We start from the raw sequence: 19,747 nt of genomic DNA on the forward strand, positions 1-19,747 counted from the left end.
TTGGTTAGAGGGATATGTATTTAATATTTGAACGCATACAAATACTTTAAATAAATTAAATAGCCGCTGAAAAACTGGTAATACAGATCCCATGCTATGAAATCACACGTTCAATAAATAGTTATTCGTATTTTTATACGCATGCATGTAGTACTGGTCGACTCTACAAGGAAGGAATAAAGAATAGATCCGTTTTTTATCAAAAGCAAAAGCAAGTACATTTGTAGCTGTTTGGGCGTTAAAAGAAACTTCATTTGTCAAGGGTTGTTTTCCTATCAAATAGATTTGCACCACAAGCCTTTTAGCTGTGATGTCTAAATCCGGTTGACATTAAATAAAAAAATAAATTGATTTTTGATATAAGAATTTTAAAAGATGAAGGGATTATCGCATACCACAACAAACTTTTACCGATGCTGCTGGAAATGTGGACGTTTAGAAAAGAAAAGTGATCATTGTACCCGATAAAAATTAAAAGATTACAACTTATCCCAAGTTGAACCTTGCCAATGTGAAATCAGAGTGTTGAATTGATATGAATATAGAAGTATTAAAGATCCGATTTTCGCATTTTGACATGACTGTCAAGACCATTAATAATGTTTATTATTTCAGGACACAGGTATCACATGGATTGATTAAGCTACCTCGAAATCAAGTTGTAGAATTCTGCATGATTGTATGTGGTTTTTTTTCTTTATTACACAAACCTTATCTCCTCGGCTGATCAAGAAGTCGAAAATGTAATTGCATATTTTATGAGTTTAGTATTAAACAAGTTCAAAGAATTCGCCAATCTAACATGATGCTAAATGTATTTTGATACAAGTTGTAACTTTAGAATTATCATTGGTTCTAAGTTTTCTTCTTTATATTCTTTTTTATCACCCTCCTTTTCTGATTTTTTTTTTAAACACCGGATATATAAAGATTGTTGGAACACTATAAATGGGGGTGGGCCGGCTGGGTCTCACACCCACACCGCACTCAAGAGCGTTGCCGTTAAGGATATAAATGCAAATATTGAAGAGACCGTTTTAAAATGCGGTAATATGTGTACAACCTGTTTTTTTGAGGGGGTGGGTTAAAATGATCAATCACCGAAAGGAGAAAGAAATAATTACTCACTGGATGGCCCGAATAGCCTGTTGAACCTCTGACCTTCCACTGCGTGGACAGCACTACATGCTAGCATTGCGATGAGGCACCAAGACCACAACCCTGCCAGTCCAGTTGGCATGACGATAGATATCTGCTTGGTTGTTAGCACCATTTTCCAGTCTTCTTCTTCTTGGGGAAACCTTACCTGAGAAATGTTTAATTTACCAAGCATTTCCCCCTCTTTTATATGCTGTCAACAGTTACTGATTAACGGGACGCACTTGTCATAGAAGCCACGCCTTCTTTCTTTATTATGGATTTATGAGTGGTAAGAATTGTCTTGAAGGTAGGATACGACCATGTTTTTTAACCAGGTCTGTAGAATGCACTTTAATCATGAACACCGTGTTATGTGAGGAATACTGTACGCTTTAAAGTTCATCGATCGAAATCAGAGCTAAATTTCACTTAAATTTTCTCCCAAATTCAATGCCACTATGAAAAAATAATTCAATCGTACATACCACGAACATAATACATTGATTAAACCAGGGGCAAACAATTGCCATTTTTGTTGACTAAAAATACTTCTAAGTATAAATTATATAATTCAACTTGTACGAGCTGATTAGTAACATATATAACATCACATATATTTGTATAGCCGCATAAATATTTTGCTCTATCTATCCCTCTCTATCTCTCTCTTTCTCTCGCTCTGTCTCCTGAAGCAAGTCAGTTTTGTCCTTTTTTGGCCATTGAATTCCCTTTTTGTTTTGCCTGCTAATATTACCATAGTTTGCTGTTGCTGTAATCTTAAGTTTAAGAGCTGCATGCACTTCAAGCGCAAGCTTGCGCTGTAGCTCTTCTGAATTTGCTATGTAAAATGTTAACCGTTTCCAACATTTTGTTGCATAATTTGTGTTATTCAATGTCAATGTGATTTAAAAGAATATTGCCACTTTGTACAAAAAAAATGTTCACAATTTTTTATGTGACTGATTATTATTGTATGAAAAATGCAAAAATCAATAAATCAAATCAATTCAATTCAAATCAAATCAAATCAAATATTTGTTATGCCGTCTTCATCATCACACTAAATACCTTTAGTACAAATAGTAGCATAATGATTAATTTTAGAAAGAGTTATCAATCAGTTCCGTTGATTTCTTTTCAAATATTGTTGAAGGACATGTCTTGCGTTGATCTTCAGTCATGGTGAAAATTACACCGCCACCTGCCCATGTCATCATCTCTCGTTTCGCTTTTCGCTTTCTTCAAAAATAATATTTGCTGTGGGTATAGTCAATGGCGTAACTAAAGACCCCCCCCCCCCCCCACCAAAACAAAAATCGAATGACGCAGATGAAAAAAAAATCAAGAAGGGGATAGGTAGAGAAGGAGGGGGAAAAGGGAGAGAACATATTTCTAATGATTACACCCTTTCCAGATCCCTGACCCATAGTCTTGTTCGTTTGCATTTCTTTTACATAGAATGGGCCTAAGACAGAACCCCCTCCCCCGCAATCAGCGTCCCCTATCCACTACTGCAAGTACATGGTTCAGATTGCAAAGGCGGAAGTTGCATAGAACCCCCCCCCCCTCCCCACCCCCATACGCACATTATACATCGCTTCAAGTTCTCTGCCGATTGTACGCATGGTTTAATGCTCATGGCTCGTGAGGGCATAGGTCCACAAGTAGGGGCAAATGGTCGAAAAAGGGTACTTCAAACGTCAATGTCTTTACATTTCATGTTCCTGATACATTTTATCTTTCCTAAATTGGTTTATATTGGTACATGGCGAGCTGGAAATTTTACTCATGAGTATTTTTTCTTCTTCCAAACGGAATCCCCTTCTAATGAAAGGAAGCCGTATATAAAAAAAAAAGTACATAGGCTTATTTAGGTAAAATGGTATCAATACTCATTAAGCTTAAAACGTTTTGATTCATTCACATTTACCATGATGACTGAATTTAGTTCACTAGCCTGACCTTCTTTATTCACGTCATAGGCATCCTAGAGTCATGAAAGTGTATTTGAAACATTTTAGTTCCTGATGTCTTTGTGACAAGTTGGTTTAATCCAATCCATTTATATCATGTACCATCATAGGATCGATATGATTCCTCTTAGAAATTAGTCATTTCGATCGATTCCCCCCAAAGTTGATTGATGTTTGGAGGAATTTTTCGTGCAAGAAAGATTATTGATGGTTGCCGTATAGAAGGGAAGAAACTTCAAGTACAAGCATCATTAGTTGGGTAGCCGCAAATTGGGTTTCCTCTAATCAAGCAGAGAAGATATCGACAGTTTGGGGGTTTCTGGTGAATCAGCAAGAAGCGATGCACGTCAAACGGAAAATGTTGCATTTTCTTCTCTCTTCCAATCGCTGAGTTTTAAGTGCTTGAGCTTCATCCAGGCATGAAGAAATAAAATCCTTTCCAAAAATCGACGAAAATGGACTATGCTTTGCACCTTATAAAAGAAAAAAAGGCGACTATATCGAGAAACTGTCATACTAAAATTGGCGCCATAATTGCTATGTTGTTATGACGTTATTAGCTAAATCCGACAGTAGTCTGACCTTATATGTTTGTTTGTGAAATTATTATAAATAACGGAAACCTTTATTAACACAGAAGCTTTGGCAGGGAAGAATGCGTTTTGGAAAAAACTGTTATCACATCAATTATCATCTTTGATTAATGCTGTCTAATCCCATTTTCTGAGTTTTCTGAATTTGTATTTCGGTGGTAAATACATACGGATGCTCGTTAAAGTTAAAGTGAGCACATTTTTTTTTTTGGTCCTCGAAAATTTAAAAATTTGCACCCCCGGCCCCCCGCCCCCCCCCCCTGGATCCGCCACTGGTATTATACCCCGGTCATCGGAGTAACTCCCGCACAATGTGCACCACCTCCACTCCCTATGGAGTATTCCTACCATATGGTCACCGTGAGGGCATATGCAATTACTAACGTGAATGCTTTCGTCATCCTACCGGGCCCCCATTGCGCTCTTGGGTATTGAGTGGCAAATGAAGAGTAATGCCTTGCCAAGGGACACCAGTGCCGTGTCGGGGATTATAAGAGGACTCATGCGTGATGAATAGAGACGTTGTAATCTATCTGTAGATACACGAATAACTGAGCGAGGGGTATTATTGGATATGGAAAAGGAAATATGGCTTCTCTCGATTCCTAAACATCGAATAGAACATAATCTGTAAAAAAATTCTTTTCATGAGTGAATCAGTCGAGATACAACATAAAGCGAATTAACACCACACATGATTATGCAAGTTCTGGAAAACGCAGGCTTTCCACGGTGAAAATACCAGGAATTGTTACATGTAGGCGTTGGTTTATCCAAAATTAGATAAGTTAGAGCTCCGCCGACTTTTACCAAATATAGCTTTTACAATTACATAGAGAAGAGACAGGGTTATCAATTTTGTTATTTTCCCATAAGGTTCTAAAAATGTCAAAGCTGCCGTCAGAAAAGTTTGATCCGACCCCCATAATAACTGCCTTTAGTGAGGCTTTTGATATCATGAATAGAGAATGGATCCACATTTTACTTTCTCCTTTGCTTTAGGAGACACTTAATTGAATTGAATTGAATTTATCAACAAAAACATATCAAATTAATGACAGTATGTATTATGAACAATCATACAATGTAAAGAATAATAATGAAACATGAATACATGAAGAAAGAGTAATGGTCATTGAACATTAATGGCTCTCATATTTCGACATATAGATCTGCAAACTATTTAACCTAAAAAATATGCAAGTAATTAAATGTATATGTACAGTATATGAAGTTCTTAATGGGAACTAGAAGTTCGCACAAGTGTAATTAGTCGATCCTAGTTGCACTTTTTGGATTAAAAAAAAAAAAATATCTGCATGTAAAATCATGTTTTTTATTTACAATATTGTATACCAAAAATAAGATATAGTAGCCTGAAACGGTTTAGTCAATTTCTTAAAGAAAATGAAAGGTAAAAGCGCTAAAGGATTAACAAGGCTGTAAACAATTACGATAATCACTATGTTCGCAATATTAATGAGGCATACAATTATTATATATGTGCGTTCATGCGCCAATTCTGTAGCTATAAATCATGACAGTGTATACATACAAAAGGAAGGCAAGAAAAACAAACACAAAATTAATTGGGGGGATGGGTGGTGAACCCACGTTATTTACATAGCCATCGGTAGTTTGAAAGATGTCACCGAAAAGCTGACGTAAATAATATAATTTCATGTGGAGATCGTTCCATAGTTTTGTTCTGTGGGCTGTATAAAAGCTTTATGTAGTAACTCCTTGTGTAGGCCTAAATAATGACGCGTGACAATCAAATTACTGAAGACCGTCAAGTTTGACGAGAGGCGCTTTACGTCATTCTCACTCGATCCACTCCACTTGCACCCCCCCCCCCCCACAGACGTATTTTAGAGTCCTGTGCCCCCCCCCCCCGGATTCCAGAATCGAAACAAATTTTCAACCAATCATAGGATATCTTACAAAGGAAACACCATTCCATTGACCAATCAGGAGTTAGATTTAAAGTTTCCAACAGCTGCTGTGGGATTTAAACTTGGCAACAAAACTACCACAAGCCACAACAAGACGATTACGAACTTGGCATATTAGTTTAAATGTAAGTGTTTGATGTGTATATTATTTTTCACATACTGATTCATGTCAAAAGTTTGATTAGTGGACGGAGGTGTTCTTTGCTTTAACGCAGATTCTGGTCGATCGCGGCTAAACCGTGAGCCCAGTCCCATACGTTCATATTCCAGTTGGTTGATTACTGTGATAATTAATTGATTGCACGGTTTCGGCTTAGCTCGCCCGCGCGCTGCGCCCCGGCATTTGCGCGGTGCCGGTGATGTCTGATCGTGATAAACATAATCTGTCACTGACACTGACTATGACTGACAGTTATTAATCAGCATCAGCATCAGTGTACGGAAGTGTGAGGTGATCCTGTTAAAACTTCAAGTCGTGATTGTTTCATCGAGTGCATGCCATGGTGCTTCATTCTAACCTGAACTATTTTTGCTTGCATGGTGCCTGGTTTAGACAATGGGAGTCGGGCTAACTCGCCCACGGGACATCTCGCCCCAGCCTCAAAGACTGGGGCGAGATGTTCCGACATGATTCATCAATCTGTAATGTAATTTTGTCAATTGATACTATTGAAGACAATCTAGACCCTTTATCTTCTCTTTAGGTAAAATGACAACAAAAATGGCATTTTATTTTTGGACAATTTACTCACAGCTCGCAATTCGTGATTCATCGATCGAGAGATACCATTTGTGTATATGTTTGTGCTCATTGTGACTTAATAATGCCATTTCCAACCACAATCTGTAATGGAATTTTGTCAAATGATACTATTGAAGACAATCTATCTTCTCTTTAGGTAAAATGACAAACAAATTGAATTTTTGACAATTTACTCACAGCTCGCAATTCGCATCGCCGCATGTACATTAAATGTGCGTTGTATCGATACGAACCACTGAAATTCGAGCAGTGTTTCTGTCAGTAAATCACTGCAAAAATATCATTTTCATAATGTATGAAGGTCTATTTTTGATTCCTGATATAAATTTTGTTATTGAGAAGTCGAATGTAGTACATTTTAGACGAGATGGCTGATGTTTGTTCACATTCTTTCGTCCTGGCCATAAATTATCTCTGGACCGCTGAATCATGTCGAGACATCTTGCCCCAGTCTTTGAGGCTGGGGCGAGATGTCCTGTGGGGCGAGTTAGCCCGGATTCGCCTGGTTGGCATGGTGGACGCACAATCTTATCATGATTGTTATGTTACTTACTTACTTACTTGGTATACTTGGGTGTAGAGACTGGAAGCTTGGCTTATTTGTCCCTCTTTACTGTTGCATCCCGTCTCACGTATGGTTCAAACTTAATTGGATTGTTTCTCCAATACCTTTCTAGGGATGACTTGAATTGGTTAATGGTGGTAGCATTGACTACTTCCTTAGGCAGAGCATTCCAATTATTTACACTCCTTATTGAGAAACTATACTGCCTAAGTCTTGTGTTGAAACGTTGTTTGACAATCTTGAAATCATGGCCTCTTGTTGTTGAGCCAGTTGCTAGATGGAAGAATTTTGAAGGATTCACTCTGTCAAAGCCTCTCAGGATTTTGAATATCTGTATCTGATCTGCTCTTTGTCTTCTGTAAGCCAAAGTAGGAAGTTGTAGTTCTCTAAGTCTGTCTGGGTATGCTTTTTGTCTCAGCTCAGGAAGAAGTCTGGTGGCCCTCTGCTGGACTTTTTCTAGTATGTCTTCATCTCTCTTGAGTATTGGGCACCATGTTAGTTTGAACAAGTTTGTTTCCAATTATCATGTTCCATGGGCGCTAGTGATTGTAGTCTAGGTACCGTACAGTAGTGTACTTTTGCAACGGGTGGGTGTTCACTTTCATTCCACACCGGGCGCCTAAAATTCCCTTATTCTGTTTATCATTACACTTACAAAAACAATTTAGATAGATCTAGATCTACATTGTTACTAGCTAACTACTAGCTCTGATGCCGAGGCCATGCAAACACCCAAAAGTTGTGGAAAATGGGTCTTTTTTTAAAGAAAATGACCTAAAAAATGACCCCTAATAATGGGTAGGGGTTTCGAGGCTTGAGCGGCACACCCCCCGTCCAAACCAAATCTGAGTATCCCCCAGGGTTGTTACTGTGTTATAGAGATACACTCCCTGTGATTACTTTAAAGGAGAAGTGCGTGCATGGTTATGTTTGACCAAACTTTTAAAAGGGGCATGTCATTGTGCAAAAAGTGCTTTTGGCTGGTGGCATATGGTGTTAATATACTGTTAATTTATTAAGTCCAGCTTTACAGTCAAATGTACCTTATTCTATATCTAGTAATAATTAAATATTAACTGAGCTTAGGCCAATATGAGGTGGACAGCCCTGGGAGCTGGGTTACATTAAAAAAAGAATAACAAGGCAATTTGGCACAGCATGACTTGTACTGCCTGTTACAATTTGTTTAGAAGCTGATCTCTCATTAGGTCCCTTTTCATTTTTTTCAACAGAAGCGGTATGTCTACGTCAACTGAATCCGATAGTATCCCCATGCTTCCTCCTGATGATTCTCCGGGAAGCTCCATTTCCTCCTGTCTCCAGGAAGAGTACCAGGAGCTGCTGCAGTATGCTGTAGTGACTCCTCTTTATGATCCTTCTCGGCTCCCTCAGACGCTTGCTGGAGCCGCACGGTCATTTCAGCCTCAGAGACCAATCAAGGACCAGCTCATCTATCTCCAATCAAGCGGTAAGTTATGATCACTAAAGTCAAACAAATTTGAAAGTTACAAAGAAATGGGTACTGTTATCATAATAACAGACTTGAAAAAAAACTTGACAAGGCATTCAGTCTTGTTGTTCTTGTTCATGAGTAAACAAATTATAAAAGCATGTTTGCAAGTTTATAGTGCCAGTTATTTTATTTTATTTTTATGTAAACCTGTATATATGGAAAATTAGCTGCACTCATCAAAGGCCATTACATGTATTCACTCATGTGTATGTTATGCGATGCAAAAGATGTGAAACTTATGATGAATAAACATTATTTGATTTTGATTTTGGTAGTTGAACATGTCATGAGATGTTATAACAGACTTTATAAAAGCTCATTCAGAATATGACTGGCTAAACCGCCATTAAAAAAAAAAGTGGCACAATTTGTTTATACATACCGGTAGATAAATGGCATATACGCGAAACATAGGTCATGTGCATGTTCACTGAGCAGTGAGCTTTCAGTTAGATACAGATTGTGAAGCATACTACTCTTAAAGATAAAGGGGAGTTCTAGTAATGCGATTGCCTTATGAAAGAAAAAGTGTGCAATAGATCAGAAAAAGTTGATCATGTAGCATGTAAGTATTGGTGTGCACTGCAAGGTTCTGAATTCATCAAAATCATAATAAAATTTGGCCCAGTCTTGGTAAAGTAACAAGCACTGTACACATAAGTACATGGGACTACACAAATGGTGTGGTGTAGGGGCTAGCTTACCTTGATTTCCTTAGCTTTCTATGCTCATTAATCAGCCAGTATACATTTTTTTCCAAAATTGTTTGGCACATGACATTTATTTGTAATCTTGAACATTCAGTGCAAGTTTCATATGATTCTGTGAGAATTCCTTCTTTTTTTTTTTTTTTTTAGCAGAACTCAAGTTTATCTTTAATGTCATAGTGAAAAACTGCTGTCATATGTGAATGATGTTTAAGAGTTATAATATAATTTGATGAGTGAATCATTTTGGGTCAATTTTACTTCATTGACATGACTATCTCCATCAACATTCTTTTCTTATCTTCTTCTTTTTTTCAGAAGGGAGTAGCTCAGCGAGTGAAGCTTCACCACAACTTAGAGAGAGCATGGTTGCTACCCATGGTTCACTCAATGGTGAAGAGACCCAAACAGAGTCGCAGGATGAAAGAGGTTCTAGAGATCAAGAGCTCAGGAGAAGAGACCTTACTGGTTGGTATAGTATTAATAATCATAGCCAGTCACTTTTGATTGGAAAAAAAAATGGTGATACTATTATAAGCTACGTGTAAATTTGTATTGCGCACATTTCCACTCCTCCAAGATATGCTCAATGCACCTACAAAGTACTACCACAGTCAAACCTGCTTTAGTGACCACCTGTCTACAAAGACCACAATTTTTGTTTCCCTTGAAAATGGTATCTCATTGAAACACGTACTAAACGAAGCTGTCTACAAAGACCATCTGTCTACAAAGACCACCTGTCTACACAGGCCACTTTTTATGTTTCCCGTGGGTTGTCGCTAGACAAGTTTGACTGTATTACCCTTGCTTTAGCCAAGTTACCTTAAGGCACTTAAGGCACCAAGATAAACAGGCAACATTTAAAAATTGGCCCATAGAGAAAATGTAAGTGATTTATGAATTATTAAGAAGTACTTTGAGGGCACAGAATCATTTTTTCTCCTCCAGATTTCCCGTACCATAATATAGGTCTAGTGCACTTAACCTTTGAGGTTTTTTTTTAGACAATCCAAGTGCCAAATCTGGTTGCACAGTCTCTATGCTTTCATATTCATTATTTTTCATTTTTTTGTCATTCTTTTTTTGTTCTCTCTTTTTATGTCTCCTCTTTTTTCTCTCACTCTCTCTTTCTCTCTCTCTCTCTTTCTCTCTCTCTCTCTTCTCTCTCTCTCTCTCTCTCTCCCTCTCTCTCTCTCTCTTTCTCTCTCTCTCTCTCTCTATTTCACTCGTTCCCTTCCCCCCCCTCTCTCTCTCTCTTCCTGAAATTCAGCTCCAGCGAATGAATTATGTAGCCCAGTTAGATCCTCTCCGCCGGATGATCCCGGATCCGATAGTACCCCAACCACTGACCTGTCCACCCTAACTGACCAGTCCAGCTTGGCTAGTTCTCCTGCTGTGGACCAGGGCCTGATCCGCATGGAGAATTTGCTAGACAACTGGAGCCTGGAGCTGAAGAGGGGTGTTTTAGTAAGTTATCCAGCCTTGTCATCGCAAAATTTGGTACCTGTCTGGTTTTATACTTAAAGACTCGCCAATGATATGATGAACAGGTCCAGGACGGTCCTCTGACACATGCTCCATCAACGGTTGTCATAAGCTTAATTTTTACACTAACCTTGTCGCTAACCGAGCATCAACCCTACAGGTCCATAATGCTCAACCAAGCATTAAATCAAATGGCAACCATAATTCCTACCATCTATCTGGTGACGAAACAAATCCAGCCTGGAGAAAATGTCGCTGGAGCATGAGTCACATTTAAAATTGCATACCGGTATGTTCAAGGTAGATTTTTGTTATAAAGTGCAAAATTAAAAATAAGATTTAAATTGCAGAGACTGCTAGGAAAATTTGGGACATTGAATTCCAAAGCATGCACTAAATGCTTTTGATCTCCCTTTTTAAAATTTTTATATTTTTTACTTAGAACGTCCCGAAATTTGGTAAACAAAGTGTGTAGTGAATAACGTTTTGCATTATGATGACTACCTGAATTCAATTGTAATAGTACACCTTGCATGATTTTATGCCATTTGTTTAACTTTCATAAGTCTTTATAATATGCAGCCCAGATGATAAAGGATATAAAAGAGGTTCAATTTCCTTTGCTTTGTTTGCAAGTTGCCTAATTAAAAACAGTTACCGGTATTCAAATACATTTCAAAATTTAAAATTAAATTGATTGATAAACTTGACTCATTTTGCTGGTATTCAGTTTGGAAAATTTTAGTTGAAATGATAATGATATCCAAATGAATCAAGATGGTCGAAAAATTAGGGCACTTGATTTACCTTGCTCAAGATTTAATTGAGGAGCAGAGAATTCTACAGATTCAGATTCAGATTCAGATTAATTTTATTGGTCCATTTGGAAATTCAGTTGTTGGCATTACATAGGCACATGAACAATATACAATAGAAAATAATATACACAAATAGAAAATACACAGTAGCAAATGTACAATGACATATTCATATGGAAACACGGATATAAATCGTTTTACATAGTGGAATGATATAATAAAATAGAATAAATAAATTGACTTCCAACACTATTGAAAACGTACGATTTCGTAGAATTCGGAAATAGTATTGTTATTATGTTTTATTATTATTATTTTTATCATTATTATCATTATCATTATTATCGTTACCATAATTCTTATTGTTACTTTTATTATTATTATTATTATTATTGTCATCATCATTATCAACAGTATTTATTACATGTATCATTCTTTGTCACGGTTTTATAGCTGAATGCTTTCTTTGTTTTTTTTCCTTCATAAATTAAACGGTTTATAACTAAAACTTGAATAACATATGGTATCATAGGGTAAGATAGATTATTTATTTATTCCCTCGTGATACTGGTACAATCGGTTGAAAAGGAAAGGGTACAATGCAATTGATGATTAGCGAAGTGGCAAGATACAGGCTTATTCAAATTGACTGGAGTTGTTCATTGTATTTACGAATGGAAAGCGGGACAAAGGAATTAAGGAATCGTGAAGTTCGAGCCTTCATTGATCTGTACCGCTTCCCCGATCGCATTAGGGTATAGCAGTGATGAAGGGGGTAATTAACATTTTCCAAAATCTGGGATACCTGTTTCAGTATTGTACACACGCATTCCTGTTTCAGATGAGTTAAAGAAGGAAGGGATAGTGTCAACTGGTGGTCTTTTGCTTTAAGTCTGTATCTTAACCTTTGAAATCAAAACACATTTCGGTCAAGATGAAAGAAATTTGCCTGGTCGTAAATCATCCACCTTGTGGCCATGATCTTACAAGGAAATGGAGGAAGGAAAATTAGGGAATCCATGGTGCCATTTTAGTCTGAATCGAGACTTTGTTGCGGTTATGCTGAATGTTCGCAATGCTGACAAAGCTTGTAGCAACACAGGTCAAGTCCTTCAGTCCGTGCAAAGGAATAATTTAATTTTCTAGATGATGATCTCATCTTAATTTATTTGCCTTGTATATTCATGCAATGAAAACCTCTTCAAAACAGAATTTAAAAAAAAGTCCTATGGAGTGACTGAAAAGGGTCTGCCATTGTAAACTAGCTGAATAGCTTTGAGGCCTTTACTACTAGTGCTTGTTTTGCATGGATTGGTACACTTATTGAAGTACACCTACAAGACTGCTTGTCGTAGGTCAACACTCACCTTGCTAGTATTAAACAGCTTGTGTGGCGTTGGTTCCAGGGCACCATTGACTATCGTAGTAGGTCTCCTTGGAAAGAAGTAGGTCGAATGTTTAATGAGGCTGTAGTAGGTAGATGTCAGAAAGGATCGTTGCTCTTCCAGGTCAAGAAGTGGTAAATGACATAAAGAAAGGAAGAAAGAAGGATAGAAAGAAAGTAAGAAGAAAGGTGTAGAAAGTAAGAAGAATGAAATCAACAATGAAGAAAAAATGTAAGAAAGTAGAAATAAATGATAAAGAAAGAAAGAAGAAAAGAAAGAAAGGAGAAGGATAGAAATGAAAGAAAGGAATAAACCATACAATATAGATCTGTAGATATGACTGAAAGTCATGAAATAAAAAATAAACCAAGGGAAGACATTAAATATTCTGCTTATATTGAGGAGAGGGGAGACAAAACAGTGTTTTTGCCTTAATTTGCTTTTCCATAATCATTTCTTACATCGTTTATTCATGCTATTATTCTTCCCATTTTTCCAGGCTGAGCTTAGTCAGGCCAAGATTGCAGTCATAGAGAGATCCAGAGTGGAGGTTAGATTACAAAGGGAAAGGTAAGTATTACAATGTTTTAGAATTGTAATTTAGATAAGACATGGTAAATAGCTGCAAAAAGTATAGCTGCATGAAACAGTTCCCCCTGATGCTTTGTACTCTTTGATATGTGTGTATTAAAGCAGATAGACATGTGATGTGCATTGTGCTTTAGATCCTTTTGCCTCATGCGGATTTTTTTAATCTTTTTTTTTCTTCAATTTTTTTTCTATTTTTTTTCCTTCTTTTTCTTTTTCTTTTTTTGAAGGGGTGGGGGGGGGGGGGGTGGGGTGGTCACATGTGGCTTTTCCTCAAAGATACTTATACTTTGTAATAAACTAAGATTGTCATCTCTTGAGTTGCATGTCTTGTTCTTTTTAATAAACTAATACATTTCTTTTCATTTAAAAATTAACAGAAAACATGTACAGACATGTATAGCCTGTAAAAATACTGTAAAGATAATCCTAACTGTTTCCTTTTCGTGCGCAGATCTGACAAGGACCTGAGACGGGTGCAGAATGAGATTGAGAATCAGAAGGAGTTGCTTCACACGTACGAGCAATCGGTAGAGCGTAAGGATCATATCATCTCCAACCTGACCAGGGCCGTCCAGAAGGAGAAGGATCGGTTTGAGATGCTGGGGAGATTCCAATCCTGGAAGCTAAGACACAGCGAGGATAAGAGACAGGTATTAGGTTTAAAGCTGGACTGCACTACTTGTAGCTACTTGCGCCCTCTAATAGCCAACAATGCCTAAGCGGTACCCGTTGATACCCCATGGTCCCCTTTTTCTTATGTTAATTGAGAGCTGATGTGATAAGATAACTACCTGCCAGTGATCACGCAGGGAGGTCCAATCCCTCCTGGCCAAACTAGTGCAAATAGGCGTTATTGGCATTTTCCTTGGAAGTTTGCATTTCTAGAGAATTTTTAAAAATCTTATTAATTTCATGTGAAGTTCAGAATTATAAATTGACCGTTTGGGGCCACAAAGGCATGAGGTGCTGATGTTCTTTCACATAGAATAATGCCCTTTCGGCTCTAACAGACCAAACATTACCAAAATATCAATACCTTATCAAGTTATCATACCTTATACAAATTTCCTTTGAGATTCATAATAAAAAAAAGCATTTCTATCATAGCCTTGTGCACTGTCTGCTGATTTGCGTAACATCAGATTGACCTTCCTCTTATGGCAATTACCCTTCACAGTATGAACCCATTGCCTTCGCACACAATACAATTGTATCAACCGGACTACTATTGTGGAATGAACTCCCGACAGATTTGACAAGTAGCTGTTCCTTGTATACCTTTATATGCAAATTCAAAGTGTTCCACCCACACACTTACGTAATTCACCCCAATGCTACCTGCTACATACTGCTCTCTTTTTTTTTTATTGGTCCTTCGTCTTTTTACGCCTCTCGTTTTTTTGCTTCTGTTTTTTAAAATATAATTGTTTAAAATATAATAAAATTGTTATTAAATATAATTTAAATGCACAATAGACTGCTCTCATCTATAAGGGGAATGTACAAGTAACAAGCTTAGCTTTTTCCTAGATTCCCTCATAATTCACTACAAATATTGTAATTCCATTTTAAGTACCATGAAATTGAATTTATATCTCTGTATGTTTTTTTTACTGTATTAATACTTCAATGGCTTGATATAAAGGTATCTAAATTTACACCTGTCATTCTTATTGTTTATGATTTATGTAATGAATGTGAATGTGTAATATGCAATAAACTAAAATGAAACTGATATTAAAACTAATTGACCTAGGGGAGTATTCCCAGGGCAGTTGTTGTCCAGGTAATTGTTAAGTATTTTTTTACCCATTGAAATGTGCAAACATAATGATCTGTGCAGTTGTCAGGAGGTGTGGTATTTGATCTAAATAGTATTGGGGGGGGGGGGGCACGGTCCATGGGGTACTAGTAGTCATGGATACTATCACCAAAAAAAAAAACTCCATTTGTGTCATGTATCGGTTGTAATTTTAAAAAACCTATTGTTCAGCAATCAGCATTATAGAAAGAAGACATGATATCAATCCCAAATATGTTTGAAATGTTTTTCCTAGGTCTTCACTGCCAAACTTGCGAAGCGGCACCATGAGAGGCATTTGAAATCGAAAGTCTGGTCAGCCTGGCATAGCATCATCGTTGCCAAGTGGAGACAGAGGGTAGAGAAGGCGTGCCAGAGTAAGGCTCAGGAAGTCTGTATGAAACTCACCAATGACTATGAGGCAAGATTAGCGTCGGTAAGTTGTTTGTTTTGTAGTCAGAGGGTCTGTGAAAAGTCTTCTCTAACATTTGTTTAGATCTGTTCAGATTGTACAAAATTGCAAAATAACCTTGAGTGGTATTATAGCTTTAAGAATTGGACAATGGTTCAAAATAGGACATAGAAAAGTGATGCAAAGTTATCAAACTTGGCAACTTTTAATTATCATTTTGACCATGTTAATTATTTAACATTCCCATCAATTGAACTAGGAATGTCTCTCCAAAAACATATACACTGTAAGTTTTAAACATGAGCCTAAACCATGCAACTAGCAGAGAACAATTTGCTTAGTATTTTAGCTCTATCTGATTCTAAATTTACTATTGGTAAAATATAAGCTGTTGTCTTGGAAGTTGGACCAATAGTAAACCAGAGCTATAATCCAGAAGGTAATGATACCTTAAATGCTTTCCAATTAAGTACTGCAGTAAAATTTTAATCCAGCCTTAATCCCTTTGCTTTCGTTTTTTTTTTTTTCTTTCCTTCTTGATAGTTGAATGAAGCCCTGGAAGCTTCACGAGTCGAGGTGACAAAGCTCCACGCAGAGAGAGATTACTATGAAGAATCTATGAAGAAAGCATTCATGAGGGGTGTTTGTGCGCTCAATATGGAAGCCATGGCTATGTTTCACGATGGCGAAGGTAAGAGTGTGAAGTTATACGTGGAGGAGGAGGAAAACTACAAATAATGTGCTGATTTTATGGCCTCAATTAATGCACATTCTTTACAGTCTAATCCTATTTAATCCTATTTGTATTCCCTGTGAGCATGATAATGGTGATATTGTTATCGAAATGTGTTTCTTGAATGGCCTCATTCTTTTTTAAGAACATATATTGTTAGATGCTTATTGTTCAAAAGTCCTTGACTGATTTTGAGTAAAGGTATTGAAATCATGTTTTCTAAATTTCTACACAACTTTAGTAGAAACATGCAGTATACAATGCAAAATAAACCAGTGGAATCTTTGAAAATTTTAATAACTATTTTCTTTCAACATTTGATTTTTGATGTGTATTTTGTTGGGTCTAAATGTTTTATCTCTTTTCAAATTTTGTTAATACATTAACTTTATACGAGCTTTTCAAAATGTTACAGAATTTCAGTTATACTGCAGAGTGTTTATTTTGCTGTATTTAACTGCATGTAAAGTTTGTCATGTCAGTACAATATGCTCCATTAAAATGTCCAAATTTATATAATAGCAGGGAATAATTTATAAATAAACAAGTACCTAATTTCGTCTTGCAACATTAATTGCATGGGAACGAAATGACAAATATACCTTAAAGCCTCCTAAACAGTTAAATTAAAGCTTAACAGTAGTGTATTTTGAGACAGCATGACTTTATGTAGATTTGTTCCAATTACATCACAAAATCTCTAATAATTAAAAAGTGCCTTATTCAATTTTAGAATCCATAACATTCTTACTCAATTCCAGTTCTTTTCAAAATGATATAGGAATTGAATGCTGATTGTATGATATGATTTCACACACTTGATATTCCAATGTCCCTTTAAGGTTTTTTACATTCTCTCATTTCATTGTGTTTACTCTACTACTTGTATTAGATGTCTCATGAATATATGCATTTAGAAAGAGGCTGTATTCAGTTACATGCTTGGTAGAGTATGCAAACTGTAGCAAGTGTATGTGTAGATATTGATGACAGAACAACTATATTCTCAGTTTTCTCGTCTATGTATTGAATCTGATTTGTGAGTGCCAAGGGAATATGTTTGAAAGAAAAGGAGTAGTGTCTACATTATATAGGTTGCAAAGACTGAATAAAACATAGTGGGAGGTTTCCTAAGGGTTGATAGGTGTAACCATGGATACGGAAAGGGAAGTAATTATATTTTTTGTTATTATAAATGCAAGGTTATGAAGGAGCTACTGCGCTGTGTAATCAAAGAATTCTTCTAAGAATAAACTTGACTTTTTCTAAAGCAGTATACCTTTTAGATGTATAAACAGATTAAAATATGAGTAATTGCCTTTGAAATACAACACTTGTGGTTCTCTACCAAAATCAAATCAATCATACTGCGGTTTCTGCATTCTGCAATATACTGCAAAACCAAAAACTTGTGTTTGCATGACATTTTCACTAAAATGTTACAAATGGTTTAGAGGTGCAAAGGTTTCAGGATGTGGAGAAATCAAATCAGAGGTAACATAGCGCTCAGTTTTTGTTTGTTCAATTCACTAAAGTATCTTCCTGGAGAAATGCCAGTGGTTTACAAGTTGCAAAAGTTTTTTATGTTGTCAAAGTCTATTTGTTTTGGAAACACTCAACTTTGCAAAATTAGAATTGACTTCAGTTTGAAAAAAAAGAATAGTAATTTGATCAAATCGCATTTTGTTGCATACCTGGTAGTCATTGATTTAGAGACAGAATCACAAGCAATCCACCAGTACAATTACGATCAACTTTGATTTAAACAAAATTTGAAACTGTGATTTTCATATATATTCTCAAGGGCATGTAACTACTGATCCATGCCAAATGTAATTATGTTTCCACAATTTTGATAGCCAAATGGAAATTTTTACCTTTAAATGCCTAAGTTTGCCATCTTTTCTTCCTACTTTTGATTTCTTTATTTCAATTTTGTATTTATGCATTGTTGCAGAAGGAAGTGGACAGCCTCATCCTTCGTCCCACGCCCCCGCACCAACCCCAGCAGCAGGTGCCCCTGTCCCTACCCCAGCCCCCACCAGACCCTCGCCGTCAGTCAATACCACTTCACTAGGTCGCTCAGCCATACCAAGCACTCAACCCATGGGTCACCATGCACAATCCACAGTTACAACACACAGCCAGAGAGGGAATGTTCCTGCTGTCAAGAAAACGGTAAGTATCTTGTCTTTTCGTTTTAGTGTTTGTTGATCACTCGAATAATAGGTCAAAACCGTGTATGGATTCGATGAATATGTGTTTTTCTTGGAGCATCTGTACAAGGACTGTCAACCTGTTGGTTGTGGGTGCATATCCAGCCCAAGCAGTTGACAAAAGTCATTGCTGTGTGTGAACATGCCCCTTCCGTTTCATAGAAAAGCAGGCAAGTTTACAGTGGGAAACAACCCATCTCTCAGAAAGGATATTAAAGTGAGACCCTGTAGGTAGGAGAGGCACCCTGTTTACACATTAATGATAGTCTGTATTCAAAACAGGAATTTTTTCACTCAGTACGTGATTGTTGTATTCATTATGAGGGATGCAAGTTTGTAAATCCTGACACCTCCTCATGCAGGCCTTTTCAGGTTTTATTTTGTACATGTATATAGGTTTCAGGTTCATTAAGTGAAACCAACTGGTATACCCGATTAATACAAATGCTGTGCTATTATAGAGAGGTTTTGTGTTTCATTATCTAATCACCTCTTTAGATATTAAGATATTTATGATTGAAAATAGAAATTGCAAACACATTCCTAATATGTCTCTTAGGTTCCTTGGACGTTTATTTTGTATCTTACCCACAAGTCAGTGTAGTACTTATATATGATAGCCCTGTGTGTAGGCCTACTGTGCATCAATGATAATACTATATCTTGTTTACCCAGGGTAGCCTCATCGGTATTATTACCTTCTCTCCTGGAGGGCCCTGCAATCAATGACCCAGCTTTAGCCAAGCTACGTTGAAAAGGCGCTCAAGCATTCAACAAATTCCTTTCTACCGGGTACCCATTTAATTACCTTACCTGGGCAGTGTGGCAAATGTATATTAATATCTTGCCAAAAGACATTGGTGTCATGGCAGTACTCAAACCACAAACCATGTGATCTACATTCTGGTGACGTATCCACTGTGTTTGAACCAAACATACATATTGTGCAATATGTTGAATGGAAGCTCTGGTAAACGTTGGCTCTAACTTAAATAGAGTATTCAATAAATTTAAACGTGCATTTTATAAAATGCTCTCAATATTTTGTTTCTTTTTCCTCTAGGCGATGGGGAGATCATCTCAGATTAAGACGG

At 36.9% G+C, this 19,747-nt stretch overlaps 1 protein-coding gene across 2 annotated transcripts; it reads left to right on the plus strand.

Annotated features, from left to right (window-relative positions):
- Positions 1–5,710: 5,710 nt before the first annotated feature.
- Positions 5,711–18,666, plus strand: LOC115918305 (centrosomal protein POC5-like). 2 transcript variants are annotated; one of them, XM_030972845.1, is made up of 9 exons: positions 5,711–5,786; positions 8,222–8,457; positions 9,528–9,677; positions 10,483–10,679; positions 13,400–13,470; positions 13,943–14,141; positions 15,549–15,728; positions 16,248–16,395; positions 18,395–18,666. In XM_030972845.1, the coding sequence occupies exons 2-9, from the start codon at positions 8,229–8,231 to the stop codon at positions 18,649–18,651; spliced, it is 1,431 nt and encodes a 476-aa protein (XP_030828705.1). In that variant the 5' UTR covers positions 5,711–5,786; positions 8,222–8,228; the 3' UTR covers positions 18,652–18,666. The 2 variants fall into 2 exon arrangements, with proteins under 2 accessions (XP_030828705.1, XP_030828706.1); XM_030972846.1 differs by having other exon boundaries at positions 9,531–9,677.
- Positions 18,667–19,747: the final 1,081 nt, after the last annotated feature.

Source organism: Strongylocentrotus purpuratus, unplaced genomic scaffold (assembly GCF_000002235.5).
Source record: "Strongylocentrotus purpuratus isolate Spur 01 unplaced genomic scaffold, Spur_5.0 spur5_scaffold_6, whole genome shotgun sequence".
NCBI lineage: Eukaryota > Metazoa > Echinodermata > Echinoidea > Camarodonta > Strongylocentrotidae > Strongylocentrotus > Strongylocentrotus purpuratus.